This window comes from Pavona decussata, unplaced genomic scaffold (assembly GCF_977016875.1).
Source record: "Pavona decussata unplaced genomic scaffold, jaPavDecu1.1 SCAFFOLD_53, whole genome shotgun sequence".
NCBI classification, from domain to species: Eukaryota; Metazoa; Cnidaria; class Anthozoa; order Scleractinia; family Agariciidae; genus Pavona; species Pavona decussata.
The window spans coordinates 3,280,091-3,304,179 of NW_028145475.1; the positions used below are offsets into that span (position 1 = coordinate 3,280,091).

The 24,089-nt window shown below is 40.0% G+C and overlaps 1 protein-coding gene across 1 annotated transcript; it reads right to left on the reverse strand.

Moving 5' to 3' along the window:
- Positions 1-452: 452 nt before the first annotated feature.
- LOC146480524 (uncharacterized) lies at positions 453-22,399 on the reverse strand. The gene is made up of 7 exons (XM_085109385.1): positions 22,288-22,399; positions 14,681-14,737; positions 13,652-13,724; positions 10,129-11,369; positions 8,711-9,248; positions 787-886; positions 453-482 (listed from the first exon to the last, which is right to left on the reverse strand). The coding sequence occupies exons 4-7, from the start codon at positions 11,324-11,326 to the stop codon at positions 453-455; spliced, it is 1,866 nt and encodes a 621-aa protein (XP_084965511.1). The 5' UTR covers positions 11,327-11,369; positions 13,652-13,724; positions 14,681-14,737; positions 22,288-22,399.
- Positions 22,400-24,089: the final 1,690 nt, after the last annotated feature.

Sequence of the window (24,089 nt, forward strand, 5' to 3'; positions counted from 1 at the left end):
ACGCTATTGGGCTACCTGCGTCACATCAATAGCTGTCGATATGTCTTAAAATATAATGCCCACAAACCAACTTGCGCTGCGAAATTGTCATTTACAACAACTTGGATCAAGACCTTTATTTACTGGCATATAAGCGGTTTTTGATAAAAATAAAACGTTCACATGACACTGGAACCACGTTTAAAAAATACACGTTTGTCAAATGAGGCGCGAAAGTTAGTCATAGAGTCGGTCAAAGTGAATATTTTTAATTAAATCAAGTTTGTGTTCTGGAATGCTTTTTCAAATAGCTAGGCCAACCTTGCTCAGTGGCCTTCCAAATAATGATTACCCAGAAGCGGGTCAGTATTAAAACCTCTCTGTTCGTGTTGTTTGTTACTGTACCTTCGCAAGCGACTGAAAAACAATGTCAGCCGCCACATCAATTTTAACGTAATTACTGGTCAGAGCTATCACACATGGACGGATACACGCTTCAAAACCTGTGTGCAAATTTCCGTTTAACAAAACAATAACTCAGTTTCTACCTATAGTCAACAATGGCTGTAGTGCATGCATGTCAACGGCAAAAATACGGTGATCTCAGTGACACTATATACACGTACACGCAATGATGTCTACCGCATACATCACAAGTACCGAAGCTCAAAAGACCTTCGGTTGACCTTTGTATTGTCACGTTGTAATTTGAGCGTCACGCTGAGTGTTACGCAATGTCGTAAATTATAAGGTTTGTATGCGAATTAACGAAAGATAAAAGGCATAAATTGAACAAAAATGGCTTACCTTGTCTCTTGATCTCTTGCTAGCGTTTGTGTCATATGTTGGCCATTTCAGTACGATTCCAGGGTTTTTTAAAGGTCTGCTGAACATTTTCCAGATTTTCCTCGCTCTATATCCTGATATATGAATATATATCTTCAAAAATGCCAAAAATAGGAATCTTCGGACTTTGAAAACTGCATGTAAATAGTCCTGAATCCTCCAGAAATATTTTCATAAGGCCGTATTTTAGAAGGATGCGTAACTTAACTTCAAGAGATCGTTTCAATACGCTAAGCCGTCTTCCTTCCCGAGCGATTTGAAAATCGGTAAGTATAAAGTCGACTATAAAATGCAGACTGCAGACTGCAGATTGCAGACTGCAGACTGGGTATAAAATGCAGACTAGGTATAAAATGCAGACTGCAGACTGCAGATTGCAGACTGCAGACTGGGTATAAAATGCAGACTAGGTATAAAATGCAGACTGCAGACTGCAGACTGGGTATAAAAGTCGTAAAATGCAGACTGAGACCAAAACTGCCTCTACGTCAAAATAATATAGGATGCATTTTGAAATTTTTAACTTTATTTAGTGTCATACAATCACCTTTTGAGATCATTTCCCATAAAATTGACATTATTTTATTCTTTTCGAAAACCGTCAAACTTGAAATAAGCAACCCCAAAGCATGACGTAATCAATAACGCAGAAACATGACCTTTACTTCGCACGTGGTTGACCTTTTCGCCGCTTTGCGTCAACATGAAGTCGCGACATCGGTAAGTGGCAGTCAGGGTGGCAGTAAAATAATGTTTTTTAAATAAAATATGTGTTCATGTATTGCTAGAACACTGAAGGTATACAATTTGTCTTTGACAAACTTCGTTAATATTCAAAGAAACTACTTAAAATCTATCGATGTCAAATTAGCTCAAATTGCTTGCCCCCTTGGAAATCAAGTCTGTTTCCCTCATTATAATAATTATGAAAACCGTCATGGGGGTAATTGTTTACGAACTATAAATGCAAAGCGATTAAGCTCGAGTCTTCTTTGTGAAGAAAGGGCCTCAGAAAATGAAAGCTACCAAATCGAGATAAAGAAAACAAACTGTTATTTTTGGCCCCTTTCATGGGAGATGATCTCCAAAATGTGATTGCGTGACACGAGGGTAAGTTGAAAATTGAAAATGTATCCTGTATTGGTGGTTTTCACCTCACACATCGTCACGCAAGTAAAAAAATTCAATCCTCAACCATTCAATAGATAAAGTCAAGAAATTGATATTTTGGAGAAGAGTGATACGTAAACAACGTGTGAACGCCACGGGGCTGTGCGATTTCTCATAATCGAGTTATTCGAGAAAATGTACCACGGAAAATTACAGAGTTTAGTATGGGACACCATGTTGGTGGACACCAACATAGCCACCAAAATGGCGGCCGGAAACCAGCAAAAACATCTGGAGTTCACTTTGGCTATTTCAAAGCCTTTCTTCTCCCTGCTGAACTTTCACACATTGACATAGACGTTTCTATTAAATGTTAGCTGATCAGACCTAAAAAAACACGAGGCAAATCGATGTTTTCATGTACGTGACATGTTTAGAGCAGCTGAATCTTTTTGTCACGCAGTACGCAAAAATCTAAAATTCAAACTGCTCTATTTTCAAAACGAAGAATGCTATCCTGCTGAAAACAAGCAAGCCGATTGAAATTTATATTTTCTTTTATGTGATGAAGATAAAAACCCAAAATTGCGTTTTGTTATGAATTTCAGTTTTTTATGACGTCACGTGAAAACCAAGAATTTGACGAAGAGACGGTTTTGATATCAGTCTGCATTTTATACCCAGTCTGCAGTCTGCAGTCTGCATTTTATACCTAGTCTGCATTTTATACCCAGTCTGCAGTCTGCAATCTGCAGTCTGCAGTCTGCATTTTATACTGACCGATTTGAAAATGCACCAAATCTAGTCAAACTAGCCACGACGGCTACGACTACGGCCGGCTACGACGCGATCACGGCATTTCACATTATGCCGTTATTCTCAAAAACGAAAAATCTTTGGAAAGTTTTGTTATTTTCGTAAATAGTTCTCTAAAGGGATTCTTCTGACAAAATATGTGGTGATCCGAAATTTCAGCTTTGACCGCAAGTTCTCGATATTCTCAGTGAGCCGCTCTTAAGCTCTCATTCGGGAAAAATACCATTGGTCGGGGAGCTGGGGGTCCAAAAAGCCTCTAGTTAAGGAGCTGGTTTAACCCTCTCTCCTCCGCAGAGGTTGAATGAGGTGTTATGTGTATCCGCTGAACGAGGTGAGTGCAGGCGCAAAAGCTAAGAGGGTTGACTTTTCGGCGAACCTCTGCCAAAAGCATGTCATTTTCTTGTACATCGATAGATTTCTCGGTCATCTCTAAATTTGACAGTTTCGTTCTTGGCGGAAGTCAGCATTCACTTTGTCTCTACAGTTTGCGGTCGGTACTGTTTTAAGGTGAGATTTCACAATTTCTAAAAAAGAGCAAAATCGTTTGTATTCGAAGCATCCCTTGAAACCCGTGGAGAGTGGACTTAGTACATTTCGCTTCGTGAAAGTCAACAATAGTCACGAACAAACAAATGCTTTTTCTGGGCTTGAAAGGCCTTTTAGCCTGTTATAACCTTAATTTAAAAGACAGTTGTTTCATCACAGTTAATAACAAGCTTCCCGTGAGAACTTAATGCTAATTAAATCACCGAAAGATCATTATAACCTCTTCTAATTAAACTTGTTTACAAGATAAAAATATCAAGTTTGGTCGTTTTGGAGTATAGAAAAAAATACGCTTTGATTAAAACATTAAGCTTACTTGCTCTAGTCTCTTTTACGACTGAATTGACAGTTTTTGTTTGGTCTCAGCTAGCAGACGTTTCCTCAATAAATCTTTTCTTCGCATGCACTCTTTTATGTCCACACGATCGCCGCTCGTGTAACTTGAATTTTATTCTTGTAGTGATGATTCAAGGCATCACAGCAAAATAAAAGCGTTTTCTAAACAGTCATCATGAGAGGAATAAACTTTCCCCGAATTCTAAGCATGTAGGTAAGTTTTCGAGTGTAAATCTCCCACATCGCGCAACATGACAATTTCACAAACACCCGCCATTTTCATGACATAAGTACGCACACCACCCTAGTTACAAAATGACTCCCCCGGATCGCAGCCATATTGGGCGTGGTTTCTGGCAGAGGCTCCCGCTGTCGCCTTCCACGGAATTTTACGCCTGTACTCACTTTTCTTAGAGGAGCCTCTGCGGAGGAGAGAGGGTTCAACCCATTCCACAGTAGAGGTTTGACAACGGATTCTGATAGATTGAATTCTCCTGATGAACGCTAGGTACATTGTAGTGTCGGATTGTGGTATCAGTTTCGAGTTACTAAAATAGGGTGTTTTTGAAGGTGACCAGAAGTGCAGTATGAAAACGAGGCTGAACGCAAATATTTAACAATTATTCACCAAAGTGGAGGTGAATAGTGATGGATATTTACCGAGCCGCGAAGCGGCGAGGTAAATATCCATCACTTTCACCGACACTGAGGTGAATAATTGTTTTAGTATATACCACACAAGCTGAATAACTAGTGGACCAATATCTGACAATATACCGACAAATGGTATGAAATTTTAAACTGATCCCGCGCGGCACGCGGTAAGCGATTTCTTATTGTAGAAAGTTCAGTCTCGCTTTCTTACAGACAAATAAAACTCGTGGAGGCACTTGTTTGGTTCCTACAGTGTCATTTCTTCAATTTTTCTGTGAAATTCGTCTTGTTTTTGAAACCATGCTGAAAAATATTAGATGTTTCATTGTTTTCATTCTAATTTTAGTGCTTGGCAGTTTTCGTAAACAAAAGATTGTATTTTCATTTTTTGCCTTAGAATATGAGGTTGAAAAGATTAAATAACTTACCATTTATGCCTGCAGTCGAACTAAACGTGTTGGCATTTATGTATATTTATATATATATAACAGTCGCCTCGTTTATCGAAATAATTTCCTCTTAACTAACCGTGCCGAAACGGGAAACCATCTTGTTTCTCTTCGGCTGTTCGGAGGTGAATAGTACTTGGCTAATCACCTCCGAACTAGCCAATCAGCGAGCGCGGAAAGTTCTGTTCACTTGTGTGGTACATACTAAAAAAAATTAAGGTCTAATCTGAATCCAAACAGGAGAGAATTGCTAAAATATCAAAAGAAAGCACAGAACAAACATTAGAAATTAGTGTGGAGTTTTAATTATCTATTAAGTTCTTTTTTCGTGAGACATTTAGAGATTACTGCCTAAATTGTTAGTGAAAAAATGCCACCTACTAGTAATATTTTTTAAACGTATTTCTAAAAGACTATATATCTTTTTATTTTGGAGTCTTATTACTCCTTGTCGCAACTTTCTACACCTATTTTGGCAATATTGCCAGATTTATTTCTTCTTTGAGGCGCGATTTCCAAGAGAGAAATTGAATCAGAAATTGAAGCTTCGCATGAAAAGCCATTTCGGTGAAACGATTGTGTTCCATCAGCCTTATCAGAAGAACAGTCCAGAGATTGTTTACTCAAGTTTTATTTCAGTGCAAGATGTCATTAACCGTTCTGCAATACGAAACAACACAGAATCGTCAACTCCACAAGCAGATTACCTAAATCAACCTTCACAAGATCCTTCTGCAAAGCTTATGTTGTACAGAACGGCAAAGGCGACCATGTCTTAAGCCGCTAAAGCCAACCTTTCTCTAGTGTATGGACCGACATGGCACTACAACAGTCAATCAATTTAGATTCGAAATCTAAAGGAGGTTTTGTTGGGATCAGCTTGAACGCAGATGCACTCCACAGGTGGTTTCTGGCTTGCCACGAGAGAGCGGCAATCACCTCGGCAGTTAGGCGGATGTATGGAAGCGAACATTCGGACCGACTCGGCACCCACAAAGAAGCAGCTCTTAAGAGAGTGAAGTGTGACGAGAACGATGTTCAGAAGATAATTACCTGTTTTGAGTCAGGAGTGATAAAAGACCCGTTTGCTGACGAGAGCGACTCTCTGAGTAACATCGCAACTGGTGTTGTTTTGCCTGCCAATGAAGCTGAACGGCTGTTGGCAAGTGAAGAGAAGGGCAAGGCACAGATGAATAGTTTTATAAAACTGTCAACAACGGTTGAATACCAACACTGTCAGTTTCTGGGATGCTACTCCAAACCTAAAGATCAACACATTCTCGTCCATGACAAAGAAGGCAACAATCAAATCAACTAACGAAAGGCTTGTGACGTTGACTGAAGACAGGGATCTATTTGGAAGATTGCTGATCGTTGCAAATGACCGGCAGGTCAACGTGAGAGAGATTCTTTGTTATGAGCTTTCAACAGTTCCATATTCTCTGGCGCACACCGACGGTACTCTCAGAAAAACCACCAAATGCCTTCTACTCCAGATTCTGGAATATTATGTGACCGTAGAACCACGGCTGGCCTCCCATCCAGACATGCCAACAGTTCAAATCTTAGATGCTATGGCACTAGTGCAAAGCCTAAGATTTGCTGGAGTAACGACCTTCGTGGAAATGGCAACCAAGTACTTTGAAGTCTTTACAGCTCACTATCAACAAAGGTGCCATCGATTGGATGTAGTATTTGATCGCTACAGGCAGCTGTCCATCAAGGCCGGTGAACGACAGAAACGAGGCGAGGCAAACGCGTTAGAAGTGATCCATGGGGCATCCACCCCAGTCTCTAAGCAGTTTCCAAAGTACATCAGTAATGCTGCGAACAAAGTCAGCCTATCTGCTTTCCTCACAGAGGCTTGGATTGAAATGGCGAAACAACGTCATTAACTGGGTGTGATTCAACAAGTGCTCTGTCTAAAGTAGGAAAGAAAAAGGCATGGAAGATTAGCAAGTGCCCTGTCTAGAGTAGGAAAGAAGAAGGCATGGAAGATTATTGTCAACAGCAAAGTGTACCAGCAGCATCTAGTTTGTGTGGGACAATCCCCTGATGTGGATTCAGTAACGGCAAGCAAAGATGAAGCCTTCATCTGCAGCTTGTACAACGTTTCCAATAGAATCCCAACTAGTGCTGACGAGGCTCGCTATCGACTCTTTTGTCAAAAAGCACAGAGCAAACTTCAAGTTCCTCCAACTTCTGACAGTCTTCTGCAGCACATCAAAAGAGCGAATTAGTCTACGTGTGGAGAAAGGTACTGGTGCCACGACAGGATCTTCCCACTCCTGAAGGTAAAGGCTGGACAATCCAAGATAAGTAAAGTGCCCGGTTCCCTCAATTGATGGCAAAGTCACCAGCCCCAGAGAGTATCTTGGAGCTCGTTAATTGCCAGTGCTCAAAGTCTTCGTGCACGCAGAAATGTTCCTGCAGTAATAATGGACCGGCCTGCACCGAAACGTGTAAGTGCATGGCTGATGACAACTGCCATAGCCCCAACAAGGCCTGTGATTACGAATTATATTATTAGACACGATAAAAGTATAACATATTTTTCCATTCAATGTTTCAAACTTGTTTATAGATGTATATTTTTGAGCAACTTAAAACAAATTTGCTTTGTCAATAAGTATTCAGCTAACAAGTTTTAAGTATGAGTTTCGAGCTGTCTCTATGAAAAGGAATTACAAGAAACACGCAGGAAAGTCTAAGAAATGTATTAATGTATATAACAATTTAAAAACAATTTAAATTGCCGAGATTCAATCCTCAGATGCAGTGTTCTCCTTTTCAGGCGGTAGCCGGCAGGAACGGCTTGTCTAGAGCTAGTGACAAGACCTCAGAGTGATGGTACTGGAACAATCACGTGACCAGTCACGTGACATTTTATTGACACTAGTTGTACCCTATTAAATATAATTTAAGTAATGTAGTACATTTTGTGAAGTTGTGAGGGGTTTTGAGTTCCAAAACAATGGCTGTTTCAAAATTTGCGTTCAGCCTCGTTGTCATGCACCCTCTTAACTCGAAACTGATACCACAATCCGACTCTACAACGTACCTCGCGTTAATTAGGAGGGTTCAATTTATCAGAATCCGTTGTCAAACCTCTACTGTGGAGTGGATTAAACGGAACGATTTTTTTCTGGGCCTAGCTCCCCGACTACATACATTGTTTTGTATTTTCGCACTTTTTAGAATTATTGTTGCTTAATTATCTCAAAAAATGCGTAGTTACCCCCAGTTTCCTTTTTGGATTCCAATAGCCCTTGCTAAGATCTGCTTTTCCCACATAGTCATAAACTGCGCAAAATAGCACGGTATTAGTAGGCACCGTCCTTAAAGGCTTATCTCTTTGAACAAGCTTTCCACTGTTGATCTTTGCTACTTAACATTTTGAACCGGAACGATAGTTTTTAGGTAATTTATTGCCTCTTTCCATATCAGTTTAAAGTCATACATTTAGTAAGTTTACCCTTGATGTTGTGGAACTGATCATTGGTCTGTTAGTTGCATAACAGAAGTAACATTAAATTAAATTAAATAATGAATCATTTATACTTTCATGCCTTTGCATTGCATAATATGATTTCAATATACCGTATTATTTCACCAGAGCTTAGCGTTAGTGAAGCTTCAAATGTCCTCTTACCAAGCGAGATCTGCATTTGCAATGACTGTCTGTTGCTTGGGGGTAGTTTCACTGACTAACTGACTGACTGACAGACTACACTTTATTAACGTGTCAACAAAATATCTTGCAGAGGGTAAGCTCTCAACTAATAGGGGAAACCTGCTTAGTTAGGTGTCCCCTATTAGCTGAGGGCCTACCCTCTGCTTGATATTTTCACACGTTAATAAAGTTCGTTCGTTCGTTCATTCATTCAACTAAGCCCCAAGCAACAGACGCTCAATGTAAACGCAAACCTAGCTCGGTAAGGCGACCTTTGAAATCTCACTAACACTTGACATACTCACCTGCACGTTTCAAGAAATACTCTTGACAAGCTCTGTACTCATCTTCTGCAATGGTAGTCTTCAGTTTCACCTCGACCAGGCTCAGCTCATCCAGAATGTCCTCTGTCACCAGGAATTTCTGTGCCATTCTATCAAGATGACCACTACGATAGTCTTGCCACAGCTCGTCAAGGATCTGCAGAGAACTACATTCTACGGTAACTATTAAGCTTCCTGTCGTAGAATTAATAAGAAGCACTTTGCGAACCTTTTCCAAGTACTCTAAGAAGCCATTCAACTCCTCTGGTTTTGATGGGTCAACGGGCTTGAAGCACTTTGAAGCAATGAAATTTAAAACATCTTGCGAAGAAGGAAAGTTTCCATTTCCGGCATGTTCTCTGCCCACTTCATTTGACTGACGTGAAGTGATTGGTGTCATGCCAACCTCCCGCAACCCTGCTTCGGGTTCCTGTTGGTCTGGTAACGCCCTTGAGGCTCCCTCTTTGGTTCCATCTCTAGCGATGGTCTCACAATCAATGTGCAGCTGAAGACGGCCTTAAAAGAAAAAATGGAAAGAAAGAAATCCTCATTGACAACTGCAAAACAATCCATTTTTCTTCTTCAAATCCATGGTGAGCGCGAGCGAGTTCGTGAGGAGCAAAGCTTCGAAAGCGTGAGGTCATGCGCGCGAACCTCACGCGCCCAGTATTACTCCTCCATTCCTTGTTCCACTCTTTTTGTTCGAGCATCACGCACGTCTGTAACACCACAAAAACTACCAGTATCTTGCAGCCTAGAATCACATACGTACACTAAAAACACACACATTATGAGGTATCATAACGTCGGAGTGTGTCACACACCATCCACTTGCTCGTTTAAAGTTCAACTTTCCTGTTTTGCTTTTACTATTCAATCTATAACTCCTGATACCGATCGTACAAGTTGTCTAACAACTCCCTCATTGTTGTTGTATGGGGTACCGAATGTAACTTGATTATTGTTAGAAACCACAATTACACGAACGATCCGTTACTTCATTGAAACGCTGGACGGGAAAACGTGTTTGGGGACGTGGGGTATAGGTGGTTTGCATCGCCGCCATGTTGATGAACAAGACAAAAGAAAATTTGTTCACAAAGTTTGCATAACAATGGCAGGCAACTCCCAGAGGAAAGTATGTCATTGTTCCTGTCCACCAACATGGCCGCTATGACGTCGCATGTTAACCATCAATTGCGACTGGAGGTCATAAGATAGGATACAAGAAATGAGGAACCAATTGGGGCTCGACACCAAGGACACATCCACATGAAAAAAAAAATAAAAATAATAATAATAATGATAATGAAAAAAAGGGGGGAAGCAATACGAACTTTAAATGGGTTTAAATTAGTTTAAACCAAATCACATGTAAAACAATTCTACACCATACCACGAGGAAGATCCCTGAAATTGGCAAGGAGATCATAGCTCTGTTTTGTCCAGCTGTATTTCCTCTCATAGGATGTGCGCAACAGGTCAGCCTCCTCAAGTCGACTCTGTCTGTCTTTGTCCCAGATGTTCTCGATGGCGGCAGCCCAAACTTCGGGATCCTCTGAGTCAATCACAAATGACGAACCAAAGGCCACTTTGCTTAAGGCTTCTCCAAACCCGGAGTTCTTACTGACAAGCACAGGCAGACCAGCTGACAGGGCCTCAAGACCCGTCAACCCGAAACCTTCTGTTCTAGAGGGCATGAGAACAAGGTCCACTTCGCAAAATAATCGTTTCAAACTTTCACGACTTTCAACATAGCTTCTAACTCTTAGGCGATTAGCAGGAAGATCACACTGAAGTAAACGTTGCGCTATTTCGTCGTGCTTTCCATTGGGTGCTCCAACAAATACAAGATGAGTGTCACGTAATGCAGAAACAGCTTTTCCTGCGATGTCAAATCCCTTCAATTCAAAGTCTTCAGTGTGTCCGCGGCCAAACACCAAAACATTGCAATGTTTCCTTTCTTCAACAACCTGTTCAACGGTCGTAAACTCATCAAAAACACCAGGCGTGAAATTGAAAATAGTTCGATCCTTTTGACACCAGCGGAGATAACAGCGGAAGGCCTCGGTCAACTTTGGTCCAACTCCCACCACAAAATCGGCTATTTCACACAGCTCTACTTCAACATTGTGCTTTTCTTCACCCGTTGGAATTGCATTTGCATAAGATTTAAACATTCCTAGCTCCTCTGGGTCTGTGTGTACCACTTGTACCCACTTGCATTTGTGAGTCCTTCTAATAACTTGCGCCTGACGACCGAGTTTCAGCCCATGGCCAACGATTACGTCTATTTGCAAATCTTCTGGTGGAAATATAAGCCATTCCAGCTCTTCAAAACCAGGCCGCCGTGTGGCCTTAACAATCCTTACGTTGCGGCTATGGGCTTCATTCTTATCCTCTTCACTGCACTTTGGTACAAAGAAAGTGATATCGACATCAGGGCATTTTGCTAACTGGATGGCTAACTCTCTGTTTATGGTGGAAAGACCTCCCTTGCTTGACCCCCATTCAGAAGCCAAAATGGTGATTTTGACTCTAATCGGTCCAGAAGGATGGCCAGGTCCTTGAGATTCTGGTGTAGCCGATGCCATAGCCAAACATGTTCAAGATACCTCAAACCAGAGTGTTCAACACCTATATAAACGAAAAATATCTACATTGAAATATAAACAGCCACGTATTTGCATTAAAGAAAGAAAATTGCTGCAGTAGATAGAACAGCTGACTGCCACTGAGTCGCTTTTTTTTTTACGCGGGATGCCCTGAGGGGCATACTGTGTCTAAAAACGGGTCGATTTCTTTTTTTTTCTTTTTCTTCGTCGTAGCCAGAAATCTACCGTGTCTAAAACCGGTTCAATTTCTTTCTACGCGGGATGCTCTGAGGGGCATACCGTGTCTAAAAACGGGCCGATTTCTTTTTTTTTTTTTTTTTTCCTTCGTCGTAGCCACAAATCTGTACATTAATTTATTCATTAAACTCTCCCCTCTCCTACTCGGGATGTATTGTTCTGATCGTCTTCAACAAAAGCAGGCCAATCAAAATCCATCCTTGTCGCTTATATCGCGAGGGAGGGGACCCACTCACCCCTACCTGAGTGACGTCAAAGCTTCATTTGATTTATTAAAACCGGATTAAATTTGTGGCGCCATATTGTTAACATGTTGTGGACTCAAGTGTGCCGTTTTCAAACGGAAATTTCACCATTTTGAAACGGTAAATCGAAAGAATAACCTCTAAGAAACACTCGACATTTAAAACAGTGGAAATTGGAGAGTTCCTGGCGAAGGAATCGTGCTTTGTTTGACAGTCTTAGACCACGATGGGAGACTGAAAAGAGGTCATTGAGAAGCTTACGTTATCGTAATGGAATTTCCGAAATTTCCGGTGAAACCCTGAGTAGCGTAACACAAGGGAAACAAAGTAACGCGATCGTCCTGACTCAAACTATTCCATTAGCAAGGATAGTTTTATAAATCTGCGAAGCATACAGTTGGAATAAATATGAACCAGCCACAGCATTAGGCGTAAATGCCAGTATAGGCATCTTGTTTCTCTAATTTTCTCTTGAAACAATTGAAAGACGTGGCACAACAAAAGCATGAATCCTGACTCAATCTCGCCCGCAAAGTGGACTAGTGCCACTCTCGGATTATACACTCCTCCTCCTTTTTCGTTTGAAGACCACGCGCATTCGTTGACACACCAACGCAAAAATACGATTGTTATATAGCTAACATTTTTCACGCCAAAGCGCACGCATTCATTACCTAATTCATAGTCACATGAAATCTAACAATATAACTGTCTGCCGCCAACAGTTTATGAGTGTGTAACAATGAGAAAAGTGTGATGGTAGAGGATAATAGTGAACTGTTACCCGCGAAATCTGACCATTTTTGCAAGTGAACAGAGCACGAGTGAGGGTGGCGTGATGTTGTTGCAACATTCAGCGCATTTTTCAAAGTTTTGTTGTGTTTTGTTTTTGTCCGCAAATGGATCCTGCACTATTTAATATCTTCGTTGTGCTGCATAACAAATCACTTAATGACTAGTCCCTTGGAAAACCAGTTAACGTGGTTTCCCGAGGGACCAGTCATTAAGTGTTTTCGGTTTGCAGTCTAGCGAAACAGTAAATCTACTGACAGAAACTGGTGGCAGGGACTCAAAGATAACTATCCAGAATCAGACTTGTCGGTTGCACATTAAATATTACTATTACTAAATCTAGTTGGTCATGCAGGTAACTCATTAATTAAAAGACAGGCTTTATAAGTCAGTGTCACAAAGCCGAGCTGAGATATGCAATCACATGTAAGCCCCTGCAAACAAAGTGGCCACCCCGCACAAGCGTGCCTGCATGGGGCACAACCGCTGACCCAACAGCATTGCCTCAAGGTTAACCTTGTCTAAATTATAAATTAGCCAATGGTAATCCTTCACATTCATACAGTAGACACTGCATGCATACAGCTGTTTTTGGTGGTTAATATGTAAATGAGAGGTCCCCCTGCCCCTTTAATTTCTGCTCTTCGGCTCGTCCATTCCCTACCCTTTTATATACCTCTAGCCTGAAAAATAGTACCAATTCTGTGCGGTACCACAAACGGTACATTAGAGGGAGTATCCCCCTTTGGAAGGGAGGGGGGGGGGGGTCAAAACATTTTGCTAAATAAAATTTGTGCAGAACCATTGAAATGTCATCTTGCAGTCTTCTCTTGATTCTTGCGAGACTTCAAAAGGGATTCTGCCATTGCAAGTCTCGCCCCTGCGGCTGTCTCAAACTCCACTCTTCACTGTTTATAGTTACAATTACTAATTATTTCCTAGGACTGTTTCAGGTGTAATCAGCAGTGACAATAGGCATTTGTGTTCAAGTAATGCTAATTACGGCCCATCTTATACTAAAAATACATACCTCTTACTAACCAAGTTTGAGGGCCGTAATGTAAGTTACAGACCAACTTGACCAATCATGCTGCGCGTACTAACTGAGAGATACAATAAATATAATTATAGCTTTATGAATATAGCCCCTAAGGCCCAGGCCCACTATCAGAAGAAATCAAACCAATATTCATCTTCTTGGTGTCCAGTGTTTGGAGAGGCCGAGTTTGATTTATAACATAAAAATCAGAAATATTCATACCCAGCCCCTTCCAGAGAGGTCTTGGTTAGACCTCGAAACCATCAACCTACATTTGCTTCATGTTTACCCTTAAAAACCATGACTTTAGCAACCCATAAATCCTCTAGGAATTTCCAGTTACCTTTCATGTGGGTTATGGACAGTATTTTCTGGAACCTCTTGTCAAACAAACCATAAATATCCAATGCATTTACAGTCTTGAGTGAGTCCTCTCAGTGCACTGTTTTTTTTAGTTAGAATCTTCACCATAAAAACTCCACCCATAACCCCCCCACACACACACACACATACACCTGCTTCATAAAATTTTCTTGAAACATTTTGGCCTTTGAGAATCCGTGCTTAAATTTTCTAGTGACCTTAGTTCCTTATGCCAGCTGGTCCACTAACAAAACAATGTCGCAACAGCAAGGTCATAAAAAAAATTATACCTTCATTTTTTTTCACTGTGAACAAAAACAGCATGACATAAAAGGAACATGATGACATGTAAGTAAAAATTTTATCTTCTCTTTACATACAACATAGAGAGATCTTTTTTTTTTTCAAATCCTAGCACGGTGCAAGATGTTTGTCATATAAACCTAGTTTAATGGCCTTTAAGTTCTTATGATTCTTCTGTAGCTCAGTGTAGAGCATCCGAGCTAGTTAGTTCAACTTCTGATAGGAGCACTTGGATTTCCTTTTTCTGAGAATGTGTGCGTCACTCACTGAATGACATAATAAACATTCTCAACTGAACATTCTCTGCTGAAAAGTCAAATGGGACTGGCCTCATCACTGAACACTTGGCCTAACCTTCAATGTGGAGGACAAACTGTACTGGACTGTAGCCCCAAAGTGGTTTAGGGCTTCCTTAAAAGACAAAAGACAGTTATTTCAGGCAAATGAGTTTAAGCAAACTGAGACAAGTTTTTTTCATTATTTGGAGTGAATTTGCTGTAAGTAAACTTGCTCTCATGTTTCAAATTAGACCAAAACATTTTCCACTTTCTAGTCAGGTCATACTACTGTCTGTAGCATGCTCAAACTGAGACTAGACGATTGCTTAGTATTTAAAGTAAACTGAATGAGACTTTTTAATTAATTTAGTTAATTCTTTTTTTAACTTCAAAGTTGTACAAAATCTACTGATTTCTTAAAACACACTATAAACAGCTTTTGTTTCTGAGTAGATAACATTTTTGAAGGGGCCGGCTTCATTTGGGGATGTTTGTTTCTTAGAGGGGTAGTATCACACTGGAATTGTACAATATTGGTTTAGTATAAGTCAGAAAACATAAAAAGTGATATATACCTGCTTCAATGCCTCAGCTATTGCTTCATTTTCACCTCTAGTGTCCCTCCATTAGTTGGAAATTATTAATTCCAATAATTTTTGAATAACACGATTTAGCTCTAAAAAAAGATTGACACAAATTGGCTTGCTGAATCAGTCAGGCATTTAGAACTGGGTACAGTGGGGGATCTTGGAGACAGGCCAGGGCCCCTGGAGTTCTCAGAAATTAGGTGTACACAGCTTGGTTTACTATTTCAAATAAAAATAAGTAATAAATTATTTTCCGGTACCTTGCCTTTTTCAGACCAGGTCACAAAAATCAGAGATGCCAACCTCTGAAGATCTGAAATCTGGAGATTTTTATCTTCTGAGCACCCCCCCCCCCCCCAAACAAAATTGATGCACTTAACCCCCATCCCCACCCCCCATTGGCACAAAATTCACACGAAACTAGGGCTTTTTGTCCTGCTCTTTAATTGGTTGAACGTTTATATCCAATCAGACAGTCGCTTATATTGCAATGATGTTGGTTTTGGTCACAGTTTGTGGCAGATTGGGTAAAACGGGTATGCAAATGTAGCCAGGACATGATACTTCTTAAATTTATGGAAAATTTGAGTTGAAATACCAGACTATTATACAACTAAGATGCCAAGTCGCCTTTATCCGGGAGGTTTAGTCACCCGTAAGGGAGACCGGGATATTCGTTCCATATCCAGGATAATCCGGGAGAGTTGGCAAGAATGTAAAATTCATACCCATTTTCAGACTTTCAGATCAAAATGGTTAAAATCTATGCTCAGTTTCAGGCCAAAACAGCTCAAAAACCATATTAACCGTTGTTAACCCCACATATCTATATAGGTAATCTATGGAATACATCCCTAGTCTCCCCACCTTTCTCTCAGGTGCAAAAAGTATGCCTAGATAGCTAAAAGAGTTTTATTCTTGATTAACCTAACATGTTTACCCCAAGTTCATGGTCTCCCATCACATTAAATGAAATGCTGTCTGCTAAGTTGTGTTTTTTTTTTCAGCTGACAGTCATCTGTTTAATTCCCCTACACATTTACCCTAACAAATGCAAATAGTGCAACACACAAAAAACATACTAATGATCACAGTGAACATATTGGCTACCCTCAAACAGAGCCATAATACTGTATGCACAAAAAAAACACTTTTTACTTGCAAAAGAATGAAAATTATTAAAGCCCATTCCCCCAACTACATGTATGCTCGGAAAGTAAGCAAACTATCCAGCGCAGTCCCTTTATTTTAAAGTAAAATACAGCTGAACCTCATGTAAGAAGCAGCCATCCAAACTGTGAAGCCCATTTACAGTATCAGTAGTCTAGACCTGCACCTTTTCTAAGCTCTATTTTCACTGGACTGAGATTAAGACTGGTGCAGCTCAATATTTTTTATGTCTCAGTGCATTGTTTTGTTGCTCATTCTTTTGTCCTCTCAACCAATGATGTGAGATGTTACAAACAACACAATATTGCCCCCCTCCCCATTCATCATACATGTGGTTGCTTGAGCATGAGGAAGATAGTAACTTACACCATAGGACTGTGTCACTGTAGTATAAGTTCATCAAACCATAGGCTGGGGTCCAAAATTTGAGTTACTTTCTATAGAACATTCAGCACAAAATTAATCCCCCAGGAGATGGAGGAGGAAGGAGAGGGATACTCGTCAGAACTTTTTGTAGCGGGTGCAAGACTAGATTCTCAAACCTGTGACTATTTCAGACCAACAGTTGATTTTCCGGTACCCATTTTCAGACCCCCAGGTCTCCAAGTTTCAATCATCAATTCTGTAAAATGCATACCATTTCTTTCAGACCAAAATGTTAAATATCCTATTCAGGCCATTTAAAGGAGTATCACCCTCCCATCCCCACCACACTCCACTCCCTTCCCTCCAAGACAAATGACTCTATAAACCCAAACTGCTGAGCTAATAAGAAAGCAAAAAGCATCAACTATTGCCTACTGATGACAATTTGCCACTGATCAGTTCACACTAATTTTCTCCAAGACCACTTTGGACTTGGTTCTTTCTGTTCCCCTGTTCAATTGCCTATTTTTAAAATATTTTGAAAGGGCTGAGCAACAATAATCTTTAATGTAAAGGCATGCAATAAACACAAGAGACAATAATTATTGATGGGCAAGATTGGGCAGGGAATGTACTGGCAAGGCTTGGATGGGGATAGGACCCACCGACCCCATAAGGGATGAGGGGCCTCGGCACATGGCGCCATGCCGAGGGGGTGCCTCATGCCTGTACTGCAAGGCAGACATCGACCTGGGGTAATGTCCTGGCGTAAAATCCAGTCCAGAAAGTCAAGATGTCCCCTCCCTGAAGGGGCTCCAGCACAGGGCTGAAGGGGTGCCGCAGGCAGCAATTCCCCGCCCAAGACGCCAAGTGTAACGCGAAGTGCCCTGTGCGAGCCCACAATCAGCTAATAAGACACCCCCATCCCTGTCTCCATAAGAGGTTCAAGACAGACCACTGCTTGCCCCAAGCGTTGAGTGACAAGCGAAAACGGCCTCTATGGAGAAGGGGTCGGGAAAATGTAATTGACTCCGGCCTTACTTCAGCGCGTCAATCGCTTGAGCCAACGAGGCACTACGTAAAAAGGGAGGGTGGGAGGGATTAACCTTGCTGCGTAGGAAACTTGCAGCAATATAAGAAGGGGACGAATGATCAATCGATAATATATGCTTGATCGATTTGTGCAAATATGGTAAACACTCCGCAGGATGTACCGCTGGGACAACGCGGGCCTTGCTTTGCCAATCATTTTAAAGGCTCATTTCACATTAAGTGGCCGGTCTGAATTTCGTCTAGTTCACAAATTACTGAAATCTTCAACACAACAATACTCAAGAACTTTTCATCATTGCCTTTTCCAAAGCAATCCTGTACATATTTTTAGTTCGCTCATTGTAAATGCGTTCTCTGTTTACCTTTGTAGATTTTCTCATGGTACTTTTATATATATTTTCTATAGTTGTGAATTTTGCCATTTGAAGTCAAAGTTAGAGCGTCTGACAATCTGAGCGGTTACTTTCTGTCATCATGTTGGAAGACAAGAGTTACGTCTGTGGTTTTTGATTTGTTTCAGTCTTTTTCTATCCTCTGGAAAAGCAAGAAAGTAATGTGGAAGAAACAGAACTGTAGAAAATACAGACAGTGAGTCTGTGTAATGTCTGATGTATCCGAGCTCATACTATATATTTTATGTTTACATTAAATTGATTTGTTGCAATGAATATTACTGTTTGCCACTAACACGATCAGCACTGTCAGCTACTCTCGCCAGGACAGGGGCAACTTTACATGATCCTCTGTCTCCGTAAAATCCCGATAAACAGGCAGGATAGAGGAGATGGAAAAAGGTCTATATTCAAAAATATAGAAGCTATAACAACAATGAATGAATGAATGTTTCACTTGGATAGTTTGTCACCAAAACATTGCATCTTCTCCACAGTTTTCATGCTCTTCTACATTATAGGAATGACCAGTAAACGTTTGTTAAGGTAAACCTTATTAAGAAAACGTCAACAGATTTATCCCCATTTATGAAGAAATAAGCTTACATTTAAAGGTTTTTACTTGACAAGACCCATAGGGCATTTTCACAAGAGCACAGTGCATTGCATTTCCTGACTACTGGCGTGTTGTGTTTGAGAAAAGCTCAATAAAAATAGTTGACAAATCGGAATGCGCCATTCAACAATAGCGCAATTTCAAAAAAAAAAAAAAAAATGACCACATTGAATCAAGGGTGGAAATGGACCTTTAATATTAGTAGTAATAATTTACTGTTACAAAGTTATGCTATCAAAGAATTTCTTGGATTATTGCTAACACATGAGAGCATTTCTATTTTTCATTAGAGCTGCAAAACCTACTGCAGTTACAAGTCTAAACATCAGCCTCTTTAGGGAACCCATCACTGAAAGTTTTCTTCTTAGGGCCCCTTCATATGAGCCAGTTCGACCAGGCTGGCTCAGTTTCCGAGGTCAGTCGCTTCACCACTCTTTCCCTTACAAAAATTTTGATGTGTTCATATGCGAAGGCAGGCTGGCCTGGTTACCAAGATCTCGGTAACCGAGCTGGAAAATTTTCCCACATGAACACTCCAGCCCGGATACCAGGAGAGTCTGGGACAAAACATTTTAAACTATGCATGGCTTGTAAGGTTGCTGATAAGTCCGAACATGGTTCCACGGGTATTTTGGGGGCCTTTTGGACATTTTCCATCTCGGTAACCGGGATTAAATTTCCCATTTGAACAGAAGACAAAATTTGTCCCACCTACCGGGCCAGCCCAGTTAACAGGCACATAATATTGAAGTGTCCCTCAATTTCATTACAATAACGTTAAAAAAATTTCATTGTGGTTCATTTTCTGTGTTCCATGTTATGCATCAAATATCAGATATCAGAAACAAAATGTAGGACCATTAATTAATTTAACAGCGTGCTTTGTCACCACAATAGGGTTAGATCCTTAGGCTAGATACACTGGTTATATACTAGATACTGGTGGTTATACAACCACAGGCCGAAATAGATTTAAAATGTGACATGCCCACATGCAGATCGCTTACAGGAGGCTATAAAAGCTGCAACTTCAAAACAGATCAGCTGCTCTAAAACTCATGGTCGTGATAGCGTGCGAGTGGTAGTGGCTTTTCAGAGGTCCATCTATATATCGTTATTTGCCCGGGGTAGTCAATTGATAATGTCGATAATCGATGGCATTCAATGACAATCGATAAAAATCGATTAACTTTTTTCGAAATTCGATAAAAGTCGATAAAAGATTTCGTTGTGAGTACTCGATCGTTATTGGTTTTTGAATCAGGGCTATCGATTTTATCGATAAATTTCGAATTTATCGAAACTAAATTATCGTTCCAATTTTCGAAACGGAAACACTAAAAGATATTAAAGAACTCGCAGACACACTTATAACAACTTCCCTATTTGTTAAACAATAAAATTTGCTTCATCTTTTCTACAAACTTTAAGTATTACTTGTTATTATTCCACTGTTCTATTTATTTGCTAATGTAACACAATCGCACGCTCGTTGCTCTTTCACCCAGTCTTTAAGGTGACTCGACCCAGTTATTTTTTGGGGGTACCATCCTACTTTGAAGCTCTCTGGTATCTCCACCATTACTTTTATGAGAATCGTAAGTCTAACACATAGAATAGATAGTATATATAGAACAATCTACAATATAGCAAAAAAATTTTGGCGAACGGAGTAACTGTCACGTGGTTATAGTGCCACACCCCTTTGAGGTCTGAAATTCTGCTGTTGCCAGCTTTTTTTCAGGAAAATCTCTCGGCTACACATAGTGCGCATTAGTGCCTTGCGCTGAACAGAGTTTCACCAAAATCGCAAAGACCGGATTAGAGAAATTCAGCGCTTTCCAAATTTAAGTCATAATTTATGTAAAAATGATAAGCAAACTTTACACGATTATATTTAATAAACTATATGAGATTTATTGGTTTATTTTGAGGATCTTTATGACAGATGGGTCCTTGCAAGTCGGCAAAAAACTTTAGGGTCTTGTAAATGCGCGCGATTTCGAGCAATGCAAACATATATAAATTATAGTTTTAGCTATTTGTTGACATTTGTCAGCATCAAAGAGTCCTTCTCACAAAAAAGAATTTTCTTAAAAATTCGTAGTTTTTTTTACTTCAAACTTTTTCAGGGCCCCAATTAATTAACTAACTTCCCGGATTCTGAATTTCATGGTCATTGAAAAACTGTGACATTATCTTCTATATGCCCAAACTTGAGTAAACATTGAAGATTTTTAGCGTTTTGGCTGAGTTTGTACTTTGGGAGTTTTCTATTGTTTCGAGTCTGTCATGATACAGCATTCCTGTTCAGCACATGCGTACACGTGCAATGACCACGCTTGGCTGTAGATTGATCTATATGTTATCCATTCTATGTGTTAGACTTAAGATAAAAATAAAGGTGGGGATATCAGAGAGCTTCAAAGTAGGATGGTACCGCCAAAAAATAACTGGGTCGAGTCACCTTAAAGGGAGATATTTTCGAGATTTTTTGAGTAAAGGTATGAACAAATCATCTAGATGCCCTCGGGCTCGTAATCTAAATTCTTCTTGTGGTGTTGTCTGTTAAGGGACTTCTTAGGTTAAAACGTGGTTTCAAAACCAACGGAACAAAAGAAAAAGAGAAAATTTAGACGACAACGTTGAAGCCGAGAAGCCGGAAAAGGAAAAATAATTTAATTTAATTTAATTAATCGAACCCGGTTAATCGAACAATAAAATCAGGTAGAAAATCGTTATGCAGTCTCTTCGGTCTCTTGTACAGTGTTTGTCAACAAATCATTTCATTGCCGCATTTGAAATCTACATTTAAAAGCGCTCCCTCAACGGAAACTAATCAATCGAATGTGGTTTGGCGTTGTCTGTACTCTTATCGACAACGATATTCGTCATCACAGTGGTCAAAATGTTGTGGACTCACGAGGCGCAGCCGAGCGAGTCCACAACAAATTTTGACCACTGTGATGACAAATATCGTTTTCGATAAGAGTACAGACAATGCCAAACCACATTCGATTTGTTTTTTACCACAATATCAATGTCAAAGAAAATTTTTACATTAACTGTCAAAATTTCCGTGGCTGATTGACGCGAGCAGCGTTGTCTAGACTCTTATCGACAACGGAAAATTAGCCAATCAGATTGCGAGATTAGAAACAGTTGTGGTAAAAAGGATATTTTTTATCGATTCAATAACCATCGATGAATCTGATACAATCGATAACATTAACACTTCGTCGGCGTGTGAGTATCGAATTTTATCGATTGACCGATAAAGTCGATATCGTTCAAATTCAATTTATCGATAGATATCGATTTATCGAATGATTTTCCGATATCAACTTTTATCGATTGACTACCCCGGTTGATTTGACTAGGCGAACTTAAGGTACTTTGGAGTCGCTTAGTATTATAAAATACTTATAAAACCGTCGTGGAGGTGCTTTTACAGAGCAACCACTCCATTTCCAAAAGAAAACTAGTAAAACACAGTTACCTGTATGTTTCGATCTTCCAATACCACAGCTCCATAGTTTTCCTCCAAAGTTGAGCTGCCGTGAGACTACCGTGGTTCACAAAACTTGTTTAGAATCCGACGAGACCAAGGCGGAAGTGGGTTTGCAGAGATTTGTGGGAAGCAAGGTATCCAGGGTCTCTCCCAACCCCCAGCTCGACATTCCCGGACGAGAGGACGGGGCGGGAGTGTTGCGCGCGCGGTGCGGCTGAAAGAGCGGGAAAGAGCAGGAATCGGGCCATGCACTAGATTAATTACCAATTCCTTTTTTTGCATATTCCAAGCAAAATTACAATTTACAAATTAAAACTAGAAAAAATAATAGACTGCGAGCAGTCCCTTTCTGTTCAGTCGAGAGGGTGCTTACGTACCATTGCAGTCCTCCGTTGCAGACATGTCCTCTGAGCAGGAGCCATAATCAGGGATGGAGACCGTAAGCGTGGGCTCCACGCGTCCCCATGTGTTGTACCAGAATAAATATTTTTAGACAAAATTGCGCCACCCTTCACATCACAAACACGCAAATTTGCGTGGGACTACTACCTTATATGGAAAATGGAAGAGAAAGTCAAGATTGGTTTCGACAAAATTCTGCAAAATTACATAATTTTTAAATACTTTGAATGTGAAAATAACATTTTATTACCCTGTACATGATAAAGTTCCTCCGTCTAACCTTACTAAACTACAGCTGTAAACTAAAACATTGGGGACAACTCCAGGAAATTCTCCTGGCTGAGTAGAAAACATTAAACCTTACCGTACAAATATAAAAATATTCTCTGCAATGCTGATGTATATATAAACTTAAATTTTATTACAGAAGTCGGTTTCAACCATTTATTTCAAATTGGTGGTAAGTCCTTCAGGAGACGAGTTAAGGCCATCGTCTCAAACGTTTTCTACGCGCTCACTGGCATGAATATTCGGCGCTTCCACCAAATTTTGTAAACTGTCATTTTACGAGTGTATGGTTTTACGTAATACATGTAAGCCGGCCAACGTTTAGCATAACAAACTTTTAATTCCGAGTGCTTGTGAAACAGGTAATGATTAAACAAGTTAGGGATTACCAAGCGAAAGGTAAAAACAATCAGTTTATTGGCAGAAATTATGTAGTAGGCTAAAAGCTGTCGAATTGAGCAGATTTCGTTCACAGATCAGTGCCAAATTTTTCAACATCGGCCAGAACTGAATTTCTCTATTACCTCTTTTTGCCGAAAAGCTTACCGCTTCCTATGACGGCTGTTGGCTTACTGCTTTCTAGTAGTATTACACGTAAAAATTGAGACTAATGTTTATTCGTTTATTTGTTGTTGATTTCTAAGGTCATCCAAGGCCAAGGGACAACACAGTGAGTCCACAAAAGTTTTGAAAAAGAAATAAATTAATAAATTATTGACTATTCAGATGAAGAATTTGTTTCAGAGGAAAAATTATTTTGAAAATTTGACTGAATCTCTGAATAAATCTTAATTACGAGGTTGCTTTTAAAAGAAGTTCAGTTCGCATTGTCTTCGTTTTTTATAAAAACTAGCTTTTTCTATGATAATAATTCTCTTTAATGTCCATAAAGTAGTGAAAGACTATGTCATGTGTTTTCGTGACTTTACTAGGATGTTTTTCTGATCATCAACTGAGAAATTCATTACCTATTGCTTGCCTTATTGTAAAAAGAAATTAAAGATTCCATGTCATGTACTGTTTTACTTCATTTTGTTGAATTTAAATGAGAAATATTAGCAACCTTCAATAGGTCTCCATAACCAGACATTGTTTTTAAT

Bases quoted from the DNA above. Each gene is read 5' to 3' on its own strand.
- LOC146480524 (XM_085109385.1), bottom strand. From the start codon at position 11,326: ATGGCATCGGCTACACCAGAATCTCAAGGACCTGGCCATCCTTCTGGA. The intron at 9,249-10,128 runs GTATGGTGTAGA...TTTTCTTTTAAG, and splicing joins TTTCAGGGATCTTCCTCGTG to GCCGTCTTCAGCTGCACATT. The intron at 483-786 runs GTAAGCCATTTT...ATTTGCACACAG, and splicing joins GCAAGAGATCAAGAGACAAG to GTTTTGAAGCGTGTATCCGT.